Source organism: Phyllobates terribilis, unplaced genomic scaffold (genome assembly GCF_046119375.1).
Source record: "Phyllobates terribilis strain yellow unplaced genomic scaffold, ASM4611937v1 Scaffold_3__8_contigs__length_932513732, whole genome shotgun sequence".
Taxonomy (NCBI): Eukaryota; Metazoa; Chordata; class Amphibia; order Anura; family Dendrobatidae; genus Phyllobates; species Phyllobates terribilis.
Genome location: NW_027362763.1, coordinates 529,043,152 through 529,060,881, shown reverse-complemented (window position 1 = coordinate 529,060,881; position 17,730 = coordinate 529,043,152). Strand labels below are relative to the sequence as shown.

Sequence of the window (17,730 nt, the reverse complement as noted above, 5' to 3'; positions counted from 1 at the left end):
CACAATTAAGGATATTCCTTTCACAATCTCAGCCCTCAAAAAGCCAAATATCAAGATATTATAAGCTCCTTAATAAACCAGTAGATCATGTTGCTCAGTCAACATTGCTAACCAAATGGTCGAAGGCAATACCAGAACTCACTCTACGAAGCATACTTACACCGATTGATTATAGCCATAAATTTCTTCTCAATCTCTGCCATCGGGCCTACATTACCCCCATTGGAGGACATAGGATGGGTATTTTCACTACATGAAATTGTCTCAAGTGTAATGCCCCCCGAGAATGACCTGTACCACTACATGTGGTCTTGCTCAGAAATACAGTCTTTTTGGACAAAGATCCATGTTTTTGTATCTAATCACCTGTCTAATTTTGGCCCCTTTGGTCCTATATTAGCCACTTTTAGATATCTGGATGCTGAAACATCTCGACGCAATCCTGGTGTAAGGAAATTTTTTATATATGATAGCAGTAGCAGGATCAAAAACAATTCTTCACACATGGCTTAGTCCGCAACCCCCTCCATACAACTTGTTTTTGGAAAAACTTGCCTTTTTGATGAAGATGGACTGGATGGAGGCATCTCTTCAAAAGGAACAAAGAGGTCAAAATTTCTTTGACATTTTGGGGAGTTTTATAGAACTTTTACCTCACCATATTCATAAATCCTTACAAGATAGCATTGGACCAACCACATGGTTTCATCAAAGGCTGTTGATGGGAGATCCTCCAAATGTTACCTTAGTTTTCCACTGCAGGTTATGCCTGCGACATGGAGACACAAAGCCCCGCACCACAAGGATGAGTTCCTCTATTATTATATTCTCTACTACTATTTCCTTTACAATCACTATAATTCTGATTGATGAGAGAGAGTGGGAAACATGGGCAATTGTTATTGGCTCATTTGATGCCACTTCTTAAAGTTTACTTTGTTCTTCATTAACTTATTGCACAGTAATGTCTATTACGTCATTAACTTGTATAATAAAGATTATATATACAGTAGAACGGTTTCTCTTTAGTCAAATCAACCATTTATTACTGTATTTCCTTTGTTTATATATGTTATGTGCTTTTTTTTCATCTGAAAAATGTTAATAAAAACATTCATTGAAAAAAAAAAGAAATTGACATGCTACAAATCTGCAAAACAGGAAAGCAGTGTGTGGAGGAGATGATAGAAATGTCATCCAGTTTTCTGATACTGTATTCAGTTAAGAATTTTCAGTCTGAAATTCTGGAAGGAAAATCTGCGGAAAATCTGTGACGTCTGAACATACCTTAAAGGTACATATGGACGAGCTGATTTCAGCCCGTTAATGAACCCTAAAAAGTGCTGATCGACTATATCCAAGTCCATTGGCGTACATTTACACGGGTCGATATTTACTGACGGGAAGAGAACGATCATTAATATGATCGTTTTATCCCCATACAGCATCATGTTATTGACAGCACATTTCATTTTACCTTTTTCTGACTATTATGTTTATGAGAAATCATATTACAAAGGAATAAAGAAATATGCAATTACACAAGAACTTATAGAAAAGAAGATTCACAAATTAAAAACAGCAATATATATTAAGTAAAAATGTGAACAATAAAATATCTTGAGACAATATATTATAAAGTATATTGAAATCAGAGTATAAAATCATAAACAGATTTCCTTGTGCGCATCATGGAAAATGTTTTTACTCAAGTCTATATAAAGCATTTCTCCTTCCAAAGAAAACTAAACAAATCACAGATCTTTCCCTGACTGCAGGGAAAAGAATAAAGAGGAACAATCTAGGTAACAGTTTGAGGTTTTTTTTATTGTATTAATTTTAATGCCACACATTTTGGGTGATTTTAGGAAAAAAATGGTCCAGCTACACAACACATTACAAATGAATCATTGTAATAGCATCCTGCGCTATTCTTGCTGTTAAAATGATGGACCCCACAACGGAGCCTCTAAGGACCCCATTATAAATCTGTTTGATCTGTTGGGTCTTCTCTAACCTCCAACGTACTACTATACTGCCACTTTTATTTTTTGAGAAAAAAAAACAGCCTTAGGCTTCGTTCACACACACCGGTAAAGTTGTGGCTTTTAAAAGCAGCATACACTGTGCAGCTGCGTTCTTTCCACAGTTTCCCTGTACAATGACTTATTCTTGTGGGACAACAGCTGTTTCTCAAGCAATAGTGCATGTCTGATCATAAGGCCATGCAGTTTTGCAGGAGAAACAGCTGATTCCTTGCAACGTTAAGTGATTGTGCAGGAAAACAGTGGAAAGACTGCAGGACCACAGGGCTGCTGCCGTTAAAAGGTTGATGATTGAGTGTGAACACAGTCTTAAAGGTGTTGTCCGGTCTTCTGATAAAAGTCTGCAGACACTCTTTAAATGAAAGGAGACATTACCAATGTGAAACATTTAGATTGAGAGAGCAGACTGTCAGTCACTACATGTCTCACACTGGGAACTCCCCCTTTCATTTAGAATAATCTCTGGAGGCAGATTCTCATGCAGATCAGTGCCCGGCCCATAGCCCTGACCAGCTCATTTACATACAAGAAAAATGTGGATTTCTCAGGAATAAGACATCAGATCGCAGTTATCAAGGTATCACTTTATTCAGCCTCTTATGATCTACATGCCCTTATAAATGGTTTAGGAGGGTTGATCCTACTGACAGATTCCCTCTAAGTTCCCAAGCTGAGTTTTTGGTGAGTTTTCCACACTGCAAATTTTTGCTGCACAAAAAATGCAGTGTCCTCTAGTTCCAGCAAAGTGGGTAGTATTGAAATCTCATGCCCACTGTGCTTTTTATTACACAATATGATCTTTCCTGCGGTGTGTGTTGAAAATCCACAACATGTTAATTTCTCTTGCGAGTACGCTGTGTTTTATGAGAGAATTTTCCCCATAGACTTGCATTAGATGCTGAAAAACCATAAGTAAAAAATTGATTTTTGTTTTCAATATATTTCTGCTGCAGAAATATACTAAAACCTCATGTAATTCCCACATGACTGTGACCAGCCCAGGGGATGGGGATGACTCGGTACCCGGGCCTTTGCCTTGGGGATGTCGCAGTGGTCGGCTCCCGGACCCGTACCCTGGGATCGCTCCTTTACAAGGGTTGGTGATTTGTGATGTTTAAGTTTATGAAAGAGTTTCTGACGCCACCTGTGGCTTCTGGTGAGGATCACCAGCGCTGGGCAGTCCACTGAGGCCGGTGATAAGGCAGCTTGATGGTATGGCTCCCCACAGGTGGAGCTAGGCCTCAGGGCAGTGTATAACGGGGAATGCAGGACAGGCGAGACCCAGCCGGGTCAGAGCAAGAACGGGGACGGACACGATAGTCACTTCAGTACCTTTTACTGGTGGAAATTCAGGCACATCCCGGAGCACTGTAGGTTGAAGGGTGCATATCAGGATCCTCCCCAAAGAGCAGGTGTTGGGCCTCCTGTTTCTTGCCTCTGCGTAGTAAGTTTCTGACCTGCCTGGAGCTAGGCCTAACTTTGTCTCTGTCCTGCGCTGGCTGACCTTGTGGTAGGGCCTTTTCTTGGAGTACACGCTCCCGACTTACGGGGCCTATGTGTCTCCCGGCTCTGTTACGTATCAGCACTTTAGCGATCCTGGGACTTGTAGTTCTCCAGGGATTCCGGTTGTACCTTACTGGGTCATAGAGATCCCGCTAAGCTTCGGACCCGGTGTCCGGTATCTACTTCTTCGGTGTGAGCTACTTAAGCTCCTCTGCCCCCTATGTACTAACTCTCCACTCGCCTTCGGCCTACTCGGGCCCTCACTAGGCTACTCACACTAACAGCAGCTTGCCGTGCTTCACCGATCTTATGGCGCCGGCACGCCTAAAGCTCACTACTCTGAGCTACAACTGAGTCTAGAACGTGCTCCACTGCACACTGGCCTCTCTCAGGCTTTTGCACTGCAGGAACTCTCTCAACAGGTTTGCTTTCTGTCAACTCCAGTCTAGACTAACGGCTGCCTGGCTCCACCTTCCCTTATATATTTATCCCTATATCCCTAACGGGCTCCCTCTGGTGGTCTGAGGTGAAAGGTGGAGATTTGTGAATGGTTATGGGGGCCTCTTGTGGAGGAATCCATCAATACACCCTTCTAGGATTTGTGATACCAAGCGCAGCTGGGCGTCACAACTGTATCAATAAAGCTTTTTCAAAGCCAAATACCAGGAAGTATCAAAAACAAAGCAGCTTTATTCAAAACATGACATATCGCAAAACAAGACAAAAAACGCAGCACTAAAAACACATGTAAAAGATCACAATGTAAAAACGCAAGTTATCTAATTTACCTAATGAGTCTCAGAAATGCTGCAGAATATCGGGATCCACCAAATACTCATTGTGGACACCGCTGCCTAAGAATGCAGAAGTCTGCAGTCACATTGAGTGAATGAAGAATTTTTATCAGAAGACCAGACAGCCCCTTTAAGATGCAGACAGTATAGCTAAGAGTCTAATGGAACTTTCTTCAAATCTGTTTTAAGCCCCCTTCATACGTCTGCTTAAAAAATGTATGCGTGAGACAGTCCGTTTTTACCATGTGGTTTTCTGTTGGCTGTCCGTGTGTATGTGTGTACCTTCCATGTGCCATCCGTGTATATGTGTGTATTATCCGTGTGTCGTCCGTGTGTATGAGTGTACTATCCGTGTGTCATCCAGGTGCCGTCCATGTGTATGTGTGTACCTTCCATGTGCCATCCATGTGTATGTGTGTACTATCCGTGTGTCGTCCGTGTGTATGTGTGTACAATCCATGTGTATGTGTGTACCATCTGTGTGTCATCCAGGTGCCGTCCATGTGTATGTGTGTACCTTCCATGTGCCATCCATGTGTATGTGTGTACAATCCATGTGACATCCATGTGTATGTGTGTACCATCCGTGTGTCATCCAGGTGCCATCCGTGTGTATGTGTGTACTATCCGTGTGTCGTCCGTGTGTATGTGTGTGACATTCGTGTGTATATGTGTACCATCCATGTGTCGTCCAGGTGCCATCCGTGTGTATGTGTGTACTATCAGTGTGTCATCCGTGTGTATGTGTGACATCCGTGTGTATGTGTGTGCCATCCATGTGTATGTGTGTGCCATTCATGTGCCATCCGTGTGTATATGTGTACCATCTGTGTGTCGTCCATGTGTGGCGCCCCTGAGGGTTCGACCGCCACAGGGATGCTGCACTTCTCTAATGGAGTGTAGTGTTCCTCCTCTGAGGTAAGAACAGTGTGATAGTCGTGACCCAACCTTTGCATCCAACACCACATTTCTCCACTAGAGGGAGCTGTTACGCACTAGGTGCTGCTCCTCTGGTTACAGGGAGACTGGGGAACCAAGAGTTAGGGGAACCAGTTAGTGGGTAAGGGTGGAGGACCTACAAGTTAGTTACACTTTAAATTTCATATTTAATAAAAAGCCATCTTGGGTCTTGGTTTTTGACTGCCTTCAATCGCTCTTTGACTGTCTCTATGCTGTCAATTGCTGAGTGGACTGTGATCTCCCACCCTAACGCGGATCCTGTGTGGGCCCGCATCGGATGGAGACACAGCCCTCGTGCCCCGGCCTTGGGACGAGGGGTAGGTTGTAGATAAGGAATGTCTCGACCCGGTCAAGGACCACGACTAAGAAAGCCCGGTAGGCCCAGAGGATCCCACCGGGTATCAGACAGAGCAGAGCTGCCACCCGTGCCCTGGTTCTGAGAGGAGCTCAGAGGGAGACCAGGCCTATTTGCACACACACGGACAGGAAAGGATTCGGTCTGTAGTTCAGGAACACTCTGGTGTAGGGTCCCGACTGAATGCTGGACTTACTTGTAGGTTGTCGGACCCCCGTTCCTGGTGACCGCAGAACTCCGCGGGGAGCAGGGAGTCGCCTTCCTTCTGCCATCTCTAAAGTGAGTAAAGCCTTGGAAGTTCACCGCTATGGCCTCCGGACTGTTTATTCTGCGCTACACCGCACGACGCGGCACCCGTCGTCCTCTACTACTACCCCCTCCATCCTGTCCCTCTGCCCTGAGGCCTTGCTCCGCCTGTGGGGAGTAGTAATAACTTTGGCCGCCATTACACCATGCCTCAGCGGACTGCAGCGGCGCTGGTGGCCTTCACCAGGTGCCACAGTTGGCGTAGTCGTAAATCAGCCACTCAACCCGGACAAGCCCACACCATCCTTTTTAATGTGACGGCCCAGAGCACGGATCGGGTCCGGGCCACGGCTGCATCCCATCTCTCCATCACAGGACCCGACTCCGAGTCCCCCATCTCCCAGGGTAAAATAAAGGGCTTTCCGAGAAGAGGCGTCACACATGTGCCATCCGTGTGTATGTGTGTACTCTCCGTGTGTCGTCCCTGTGTATGTGTGTACCATCCATGTGTCGTCCAGGTGCCATCCGTGTGTATGTGTGTACTATCCGTGTGTCGTCCGTGTGTATGTGTGTGCCATCTGTGTGTATGTGTGTGCCATCCGTGTGTATGTGTGTGCCATCCGTGTGTATATGTGTACCATCCATGTGTCATCCATGTGCCATCCATGTGTATGTGTGTACCACCCATGTGTCGTCCAGGTGCTGTCCGTGTGTATGTGTGTGCCATCCGTTTGCCATCCATGTGTATATGTGTACCATCTATGTGTCATGCAGGTCCCATCCGTGTGTATGTGTGTACTATCCGTGTGTCGTCCGTGTGTATGTGTGTACCATCCGTGTGTCGTCCAGGTGCCCTCCGTGTGAACCAGAATAGAAAGCAGAATAGAAATTACAGATTTTTATGTGCAAAGATAGAGATAGATAGATGGATAGATGGATGGATAGATAGATAGATAGATAGATAGATAGATAGATAGATAGATAGATAGATAGATAGATAGATGAATATATATCTGTCACATATATAATTTGTGCCTTACATGTGTAGCTTACTGTACATGTAAAGCAGACAGCTGTGAGCTGATATTATCAGGCTGGGAAGGTCGATGGTTATTGGGACCTTCGCAGCCTGAAAGTACCAGCACACAGCCGCCCCAGAAGTGGAGCATCACATTAGATGTTTCAATTCTGGCGCTTCGCCTTGGCTCGTCCCGATGCCATAGTGCATTGGCAATCGGGGAAATGAGGCCTGGGGCTGATGTCAGCCGACATCAAGCCCTGGTATTAGTAATGGAGAAGTGTCTATCAGACACCCCCATTACTAACCCAGTAAAGAAAAGGAAAACACACACAAAAAAATACTTCAGTTAATTAAACTCTCCCAGACACTTTCCCTGGTTCATCATATTATTAAAAATAATCCCACGCAGGTCCGATGTAGTTCAGCAAATCCGACTTAGTCCAAGTGAATGGATACCTGAAAAGAATATACACACAAAACACAGAGACATAGAAGAAAAACACTTTTTAAAAAAAAAAAAAAGTTCCCACCAGGTCCGACATAGTCCACTGAATCTAACATAGTCCAAGCAAATCTAGCGAAGTGCATTAGGTTGATACATGTACAGTAAGCTGCACATGCAATGAACAAATTATACATGTGACAGATATTTATTTATCTATCTATTATTTTTGCACATTTTTAACACATAAAAATCTGTAATTTCTATTCTGCATTCTATTCCGGTACGTGTCACACGGATGTCACATGGGTGTGATGTACGAGTTTACACGGACCCATACACTTTTATTGGCCCCTGTTATCCGTGTTGCTGGAAAAAATGGACATGTCTACATGTGGGTCACAAAGACACACGATCCATGTGAAGCCCGGACATGTGTGCAACCTCATAGGTTACAATAGGTATGTGTTGAACTTGATACGTGTCTCCGGTAAAACGGATGTACGAGACACATACATGTGTAGGGGGCCTTATGTTTTTTGGAAAAACATGAACTAGAGTATTTCTTTCATAAATGTTGTACTTTTTACTTACACCCTCTTGTAAGTGCTTATTACACCACCTTTCTGGTATATATCAGTAACTAAATGTGCCCTAATGCATCAATCGCGGTTATCATCCACCCACATTTTATTAACTTGCCTGATGTTGGTCCAATTGGTTCTCGTGGTTGCTTTTGGGGCAAACATATCTGGCTATGTGATTACAGCTGCAGCTTTTAGGGTAATTTGATTTCCAGTTATATGTATATATCATATGTGAAGCTATTTTGCATCACATTTTTTTAGCCTTGTGTCAATTATAACCATATTTGATAAGACATTAAAGTGGTGAGTAATTCATGAATACTATGGACTTCAGAGCTTTGAATAACACTCTGAGAGCTTAGTGATGATTGTAAAATACAATGAACTAAACCTAGCACATATTGTTGCCAGCTGGGCATCTGGATCTGATCAGTCAGGAATCGGATAAAACTCTCAGTAGAGCATTTTTGTAAGGAACAATCCTACAAAGTCAACTTATTCCTATTTTCCTATCTCTATCAATGTTCGGATTCTTTCTACTCAGTAAAATGTAACCTGTGTGCAGGATCACATCAAAGTAAAAAGAAGTGCTTACATATAAACTAGTGGAGAATAATTCAGTTTGTTAGGTTTTTATATGCAATTTAACTAAATCTGGGATAAGTAGCAGGTAACAATAAATTAAAAATATTACACATAACATTTAACATTTTAATAACTAATATTTATGATTTACTAGTAGAATTACCCAGCTTTGTACAGGTCTATTCTGTATAACTGTTTCTTATTTGTATGTGGTTAAAAACTTTGCTATTGATATGAAGCCAACATATCTGAGTTGTCATGTGCAGAATTGAGTAGAGATGAGCGAACCCGAACTTAAAAGTTCAGAGTTCGTACTGGACTGTTAGCGTCCGGTGCTAAACGCCGAACATAGGCTTCTCCCGGACGTCCGCTACAATTTTCGGAGTTCCAGGGGAAGAGAGAGAGAGAAATTTTCCAGCTCAAAAGTCCGGGTCTCCATTGTTTTCAATGGGATTTGGGGTTCTGGTTCAAGTTTGGGTAAAGTTCTGGTACCCGAACCGAACTTTGGAATAAAATTCAGGTTGGGTTCTGGTTGGTACCAGAACCCGAACTTTCAAGGGTCAGCTCATCCCTAAAGCTAAGTTATTATGCACAAAAATTTTATATCTCATTATTGGTGTCCCAAAGATATTTAAACTAATATTTGCTTTTGTATTCCATTTTCTTGTAAACATGTGGAGAACAGTAGGTCCTAGAGAGCTGAAACCCAGTCTAAAACTTTCTGAAGTGCCTGATTTATCTATGTGAGCAAAGAAAAATCTGGAAAAAACAAAGAGGGAAACGGTATTTTCTGAGAAGATCTGGGGAGATAATAAGGAAAGGTGTTCACCTGATAAGGTTGTCAAGTCACAACCCCTTTAAAACTTGAGAGAAAGGCTGCTAAAAATCCACAATGTAGGAAACATATCAAACTGGAGAGTAGTGGGTTAAATCTGGCCATGTAGTCATGAGCAGAAAAAAAGATGTGCAGAAATGCGGTTTATTGGTCAACACATTTCGAAGTAATACACTTCTTCATCAGGACAAACCACAAGCTGCAGATTGAACCCACTACTCTACATCTTGATATGATTTATATAAGTGACTAATTTGGGGCCAATTGGTCCAGTCTAGTGATGAGCTACCTTTAACTGAGCATGTTCGGGTGCTTACTGAGTATCTTCGGCGTGTTTGTATATTATGTTCGAGTCCCTGCGTCTGCATAATTTACAGCTGTAAGACAGCTTCAACACATGCATGGATTACTTGTTTCTTAGGGAATCCTCACATGTGTTGAAGCTGTCCTACAGCTGTAAACTATACAGACGCAGGGAGTCGAACATAATATACGAGCACACCGAAGATACTCGGTAAGCACCCAAGCATGCTCGTTGAAAGGGTTATACTAGTCCAGTCATTTGGCCATATATTAACATTTGCTTATGTGTTTCATTTTTTGGCAAAAATGTTAATTGGTCCAGTTATTTGGTTGTGCATAAAGAACAAACAACATTAATTAATTTGTACATATGAGAGCGAGAAAAATAGAGTGCTCAGTAGAAATGAGTACACCCCAACAGATTTGTCAAAACACCTTTAGTTTCCTTTCAGAATCAACATTTTCTATAGGATACTATTTTACAAAACACTCCCACAAAAGTGGGCCATTAATTGTAAACAAGATTTGTTATTTTGCATACCCGAAAGAGTAATTTTCCTAAAAATTTAATTCAAGACCATGCTGCAAAAATAAATACACCCCAATGAAAGTCTTGTATAAGTATGTCAAGGGTGATGGAAGTAACCTGCGCTGATGGATAAATGACAAGCCACAATGAAATGTTGGATCATGGTTTAATATCAACGCATTTCAGAGTCACTCTGACTCCTTCAGAACACCTACAATTGAGAATTGTCAGTAGTGGTTGTTCTGAAGAAGGAATCAGAGTGATTCTGAAATGCATTGACATTAAACAATCATCCAACATTTCATCATGCCTTGTCATTTATCCATTAACACAGGTTACTTCCACACCCTTGACATAGTTATACAAGACTTTCATTGGGGTGTATTTATTTTTGCAACATAGTTTTGAATAAATTTGCACAATTCATTGGAAGCTGCAGCAGTTGGAATATATGCTATTTTAGTGGTTGTGTCTTACATAACCCTTTAAGGTGAGCAAACTACCTATTTATCCTCCCTTATTACTTGGATAAGACCCAATTGTGCTCTTGCATTTTTATCTAACAATTAAAGTCGTAGGAACAATGCAAAAGTTTAGACAACAAATTTCTAATTAACAAGAATTCAACCACAGGTATCCGTATTTCAGCCCCCACCTCATGCTGTCCTCAGATTACATTGGAAAAACCTCCTGACAGATTCTGTTTAACAAAGAAAAACTCTTCCCATTTCAAGCTATCAGCAATGGCACCTGTTAGAACCCTCCTGTTTGGTTTTTCCATCTTGTGTTTTGAGGTCACGTGACCACCTGCCTTTATATTCCAGCTCCGCCCTCCTGGCTGTGCTGGACTTCAGTGTTGTTGACTGTTTTTCTAGCCAGGTGCTTCTGTGCCTTTCTCTGCCAGTTCGCTTGGTCCTTTGGGGACCTCTAGTACCTTTTTGTCAGTTTGTCTTTTTGTGTTCTGCAACAACTTTTCTGTTTAGGATGTGTCTCATTTTTGTTCCAGTCCTTAGTTCTTTTAGGGACCCCTCCCCTTATGCTATAGGTCTTCGTTCAGACTAGCCGAGGACTAAGGCGGGTCTGTTCGCAAGGAACAGGCAGCCCGCTACATCGTAGGGATTCAGCTTAGTCTTACTGGAGGGACAGCTTTCCCCTATCTTTCCTTAGTTCATGTTGCAGATCATAACAGCACCACATGGAAGAGAAATGTCATAAGACCTAAGAAACAAAATACAATTTTTACACAAGAAAAATGAAGGTTAAAAGAAGATTAGCAAAGCTTTACTAGAAACAAAAATTTTACAAAGATGGAACTACAACCATCTAACAGACGTCAAGGCCAACTATGAAAGTTAACATGTAAACAAAAGCATGTTCTGGTGAAAAGGGTTGAAGAAAACCCTTACATGAAGGAAACCTCTCCTAAAGCCCATGCACAAAAAAGTCAGCCTACAAGTTGCCAGGGCCCATGCTAAAAAATATAAAAACTACTGGGATTCTATACTCTGGAGTGAGGAGACCAAGATAAATGTTTTTTGAACTGATGTCTTCAAAACTGTACGGCGTTGCAAAGGTGAGGAATACAATGAAATGTACATGGTGCCTAGAGTGAAACATGGTGGTGCCAGTGTCCTTATGTGGGGCTGCATGAGTGCTACTGGTATCAGGGAGCTACATTTCATTGATGGTATCATGAATTCACAGATGTACTGCTCTGTATTGAAAGAGAAGATGCTACCAATAGTCTGTTCTCTTAGTAGACGTGCACTTTTCCAACATGACGTGACAAGGATTCAAAACACATATCTGTTGCATATCTGAAGAAAAAACAGGTGAAAGTGATTGAGCGTTTCATAAAAACCCAGCCCAGCTGTGGGCCTCCACAATTTTAATTTTAAGAGTACTAGTCAGCTGCTTAGAAGGACCCATGCCTGCTGTTTTTTGGCACAAGGTTAGAGGAGGCTGGGCTTTTATAAACCTGGGAAATTTGCATCACCTGGCCTTTCCTAATGATGATAGTGAACAAGCCATAATCCTAACAGGCTGATTAAGGTCTGAAACCTTGATCAAAGTTATCTGAGCACACAAATCTCCAAGGGTGCCCAAACTTTTGCACTGGCTCAGTTTCCTTTTGTGATTTTTAAAATGGAAAAAATGACTATATATATTTTTTGCCTAAAATACAATGGAAATGTGCCATCTTTAACTACTTTAGGCCCTTTATAGATCATTTCATCTTCAACTTGCTTAACTGTTCATAATAACAGTAATTTTGACCAGGGGTGCCCAAACCTTTACACGCCACTGTACCACTTCTTTATTTTCAGGTAATAACCGTGGTAGCTTTCCAGTCATGAATCCAGATGCTCATCAGTCTTATGTTAAACCTGCCTATATAAACCAGATATAGCTCTCTTCTCCCTGCGTGCATCAGCTCACCTATAGCAGCACGAGGCAACAGTCTGGCTGCACCTTCCCACGATTAAAATAATTTTGGTGGAAAGCCTTTATTCTGTCAAGGGTGTGAGGCTTTTTAGACTGAAAATAGTCTTATAATAAAGAATATATAGATTTGTTTGAAGTAAACCTTAGAGGTGTAATTAGTGAGATGAAAGTGCTAGCTATGTTTCTACATTTTTCCTCCTAACATATGATGTTACTTTTCAGAAGTAAACTGACTATACTAGTTCATCTATTTTAAGCTACAACATAAATATTCAGTTTGAGCTCTTAAAAAATATTTTACAGCATTGTTATATTACGAGATTACAAGTATTTACTTAAAATCAAGAAAAACAATCTAAAAACAGCTTATAATGTTAGAAAAAAAGATAGCCAGGATTTATACATCCCCTTCACTCCAGATTGAACATTTCTAGCCCACCGCTGGTCGCTGTATGTTCTTGCATCTGATCACATGCCATCTAGCCACATGACACTTGCAGCCAATCACTGGCTGCAGCTGTAACTTTTTACAGTCATTGATTGGCTGCAGTAGTAATGGTGCTAGATAGCAGTACAGAGACCAACAGAAGATTGGGTACCTTGAGAACCAGAGCGTCAATGAATGGGTAAGGTGAATATGGTTTCTCTTCTTGATTTATAACACACTAAGTGACTTTCAAATTTTTTTTTATTGCTAGGCAAATCCTTTAAAACATACATCAGAAGAACTTTAAGATCTTTAAAAATATTTTTTATGAACCCTTTGCATACTATAGAAATGAATGAAACTTAGGTTATGAGAAGAGAAACATTTCAATTTTGTAAAATTTTCTAGGTAAGACGATGGATAAAGAAGCCATCATCCAGCAAAGACAAACACCAGAATAAGCACTTGAAATACACACCTGGATCCACTGTGATGCATATTACACCTACGCCAGAGGAGTCTGAGTTTCTACCATGTCAGAGTTACCTGAATGGCCATTCATTTGACAGTTTTACAAGATCTCAAGATTCACAGATGCACTACTGGGAAAGCCAAAGAAGCTGCAGCACGGTAAGTGTACCACCATAGTTTCTTAATATACATTTTTGAAGGTTGTCAAGTGTCTATATAGTCAGCTCTAAAAGTAAAAGCATGTGAGCCTTAACAATTATTTTATGACGGACTTCTTTCTGAACAATTGCAATGATAATCTAATGTTTATCACTGAACTAAATTTATGATTTGTTGAACAACCTAGAAACCCTATTTATTTTGAAAATGTTTGTCTAAGGCTAGGTTCACATATATCCATTGCGCCACTGGAATCTCTAAAAAACTGGATTGTGAAGGAAAGCCTAACAGAACCCTGATGGAGTCATTCTCACTTTGGACTCCACCTGACATGTCTTGGTAGTCTTTGTTTTTTTTGTGACTGATCTGTTCTGCACATCTCAAAAGGATGGAGACTGCTGGGACCATACAAAAGTCGAAAGTGACTTTGTTGGCTTCATCAAGGCTCTGTTGGGTTTCCCACAGAAACTCCAAAGCAATGGTCAATGTACAGTAGTGTTCTAAATAATAGCAATCCAATATGACTAACCAGATTAATCATTGTTTTTGGTATAAATTATAGAACCACATGTCAAACAATTTACCAGTTGGTTCAGTAGATTCTAAGAAAACCAACAGACTCAGCATTCATGATCGGCATGTTTTTGAGTCTGTGTATTTGAATAATTAATTGAAAGGTGATGTGCTCAAAATAATAGCAGTGTGAAGTTCAATTAGTGAGGTCAATCATTCTGTGATGAAACAGGTGTGAATCAGGTGGCCCTTATTTAAGGGTAAATCCAGCACATGTTGTACATGCATTTCTCCTTGAAAGCCTGAGAAACATGGGTCATTCGAGGCATTGTTCAGAAGAACAGTGTACTTTGATTAAATAGTTGATTGGAGAGGGTAAAACTTATAAAGAAGTGCAGACAATGATAGGCTGTTCAGCTAAAATGATCTCCAATGCTTTAAAATGGAAAGCAAAACCGGTGAGACGTGGAAGAAAATGGAAGACTACCATTCATATGGATAGAAGAATAGCCAGAATGGCAAAGGCTCAGCCAATGATTAGCTTCAGGATGATCAAAGACAATATCAAGTTACCTGTGAGTACTGTGACAGTTAGAACATGCATGTGTGAAGCTAATCTCTTGGCAAGAAGTCCCCGCAAAGGCCAAAGAACACATCAACTGGCCTAAAGAGAAATTGAGAAACATTTTGTGGACAGATAAAAGTAAAATTGTTCTTTTTGGGTCCAAAGGCCGCAGACAATTCATCAAAGGACCCCCAAACTCTGCATTCAAGCCATAGTACACTCTGAAGACAGTGAAAAATGGTGGTGCAAGCATCATGATATGGGCATGTTTCTCTTACTATGGTGCCGGACCTATTTACTGCATACCAGTGATCATGGACCAGTTTGCATATATTAAAATACTTGAAGAGGCCATGTTGCCTTACACTGAAGAGGATATGCCCTTAAAATGGGTGCTTCAACAAGACGACGACCCTAAACACACCAGTAAATGAGCAAAATCTTGGTTCCAGTCCAAAAAAATTGAGGTTATGGAGCGGCCAGCCCAATCCTCGGACCTTAATCCGATAGAACACTTGTGGGGTGACATCAAAAATGCAGTTTCTGAGACAAAGCCAACAAAAGCAAAAAAATTGTGGGATGTAGTCAAAGCATCCTAGGCTGACAGGTGCCAGAAGTTGGTTGACTCTATGCAACATAGATGTGAAGCAGTTCTAAAAAAAACTGTGGGTATACAACTAAATATTAGGTTAGTGATTCACAGGAATTCTAAATCCTCAAAAAAAAGATTACATATTGTGAGTTTGTAAAGACAAATGCAGACACTGCTATTTTTTAGAACAGAAAAGTATTCATTTTTTGTTATTTTCTGTAAAGTAGTTAAAAGTTATATACATTTCTCTTCATGTGTTGAATTAGAAAACAGTGAGCAATGTTCCGAATGCATGGAAATAAAAACTAGAATAAAGATTTTGTTCTTAACTCATGTTTTTGAACACACTGATATTATTTTGAATACTATTGTATAGCACTGGATATGTGTGAACCTAACTTAACTGTCCCTTAAAATAAAGCCTAAAGGGTGACTTTCTTGAGTTAAAGGGATTTCCCATTTTAAAAAAGTGATGTTATACCCATTGGAGGTCGGACTTTTGGAAACTCCACCAATTCAGAGATTGAATGGGACACAGTCTAGGTTTAGTGCTGTGTCCCTTCTAAGTTTACCCTGCACAGAGGTCCTCCTAGCCACTTGGCCAAGCAGAGGAGCTGCAGTTGGACCTACGAACTTGCCCTGGGTAAGAGCAGCGGTAAAAGAGAGAAAAGGGTGCATACTTAAAGCCTCGTTTAGGCGTCCATGTTGCACATACACGTATCCGTGATTTTTCTTTATGGATAGAACACATATACATTATAATCTGTGGTGCTATTCACATGTCTGTGTTTTTTCATGGACCATATATCTGTGCAAAACTCACAGTGAAATGTCCATTTTTTCTTCAGTGTCACAGATGAAAAGTGTCACTACAAGTCTGTGGATCCATGAAAAACACTTACAGCACACAGATAGCATCAGTGTGCCATCTGTGTGCTGTCCGTATTTAGCATTGCAAAGTTTGGAGAAGCTTTGTAATTTTTTCATTTATTTATCCATCTGTGAAAAACACTGATGACACACTGATGGTAAAAACTGACACATAGACCATACACTGATAATACACAGATCCAAAACACTGATGATACCGGTACCATTTTTTAATGTCAATGTCATTTGATGGAAAAACACACTGAAGGCATGTTCTTTGCATTCACAAGTTTACTGTCTACGCTACATTGTTTAAAGTCCTATATTCAGTCATGCTAACACAGTATTTGATAGATGTGAGCTAAAACAGATGGTTTTCATTTGCTGGACAAGTTCTTTCCTCAAGTTGCAAGAAGAGACGAAGGAAGATTTCTGTGGTCCTGTGAACTTGCCATCTGCACACTGCTGGTGGATACAAGGTGCTTAAGGATCAGATTTCATTCATCCCTTTGAGGTCCCTTTAGAGTGGGATCCTTGACCTTTCTTTCCGTAATTGGGTGCAGAATAGCTATAAATTTGACTGTAGCCACATGTTAACCCACTTTCAACTCTGAAAGGTCCCTAATTGAAGTGCGAAATTCCAGTTCTAGAAAATGAGCTGCAGTCTGGTTATGAAAAATAAAACCCTTAGAAAAGTTTATTTCCCGTTATCACATTTTTATGTCATTTTATTGTGGAAAATGAACTTTGTATTTTAATCAGACATCTCATAAATGAACAGAAATCAGCTAGAATAATCAGAACACCGGCATTTTTGATTAGTAATGGAAAATATGCATATATCACAGATTTTTATGCGGGAATTTTCAGAAAGGTAATCCCCTTGTGCACCTAATATACAGTACAAGGTGATTTGAAGGTTTCCAAAGATAGGAAACAGTCGTTCTCATTTATCAAAACTGTTTATTAGAAAAAATACTGACTCATAACAAGTGCATCTTACATTTTTCTAGACTTGGTTGAGCAAATCTTTGCTGTGCAATAGGCACTATGATCCATGTGTCATATAGAGATGTTTGAGCCATTTTAGGATGCATGCCCACGATCAGGAATAGCAGTGTTTTGGACGCAGCTCACCTGTGCTGCATCCAAAACGCTGCGTTCTCCAGTACAAGCACAGTGAATGGGATTTATAGAAAACCCATGCCGACTGTGCTTGTTTTTGATGCTGCGTAAACTCACCCACAGTGTAGGTTTACGAGCCGCAGCATCTCGATTTCTGTAGCGGAGACGCTAGTCTCCGCTGCAGATTTTGACTGGTTGAAATGTCATTACATGTGGTGGGTAAGCATGTAATGACAAAACAAGTGAGGCATTAGGACACAGTGTTTTGGACACAGCGAAAATACGCTGCATCCAAAGGGCTGCTGGTTCCTGATTGTGGGGACATAGCCTTAGGCATCAGAGCCTGGGTATTAATAGT

General features: G+C 40.9%; 1 protein-coding gene across 1 annotated transcript in view; it reads left to right on the top strand.

Annotated features, from left to right (window-relative positions):
- Nucleotides 1-17,730, top strand: part of SGK1 (serum/glucocorticoid regulated kinase 1) — a 207,916-nt gene that overhangs the window by 68,003 nt on the left and 122,183 nt on the right. Inside the window, exon 2 of the mRNA XM_073671278.1 lies at nucleotides 13,486-13,707. Coding sequence (XP_073527379.1) covers nucleotides 13,486-13,707 — 222 coding nt within the window. The remainder of the gene's footprint in view (nucleotides 1-13,485; nucleotides 13,708-17,730) is intronic.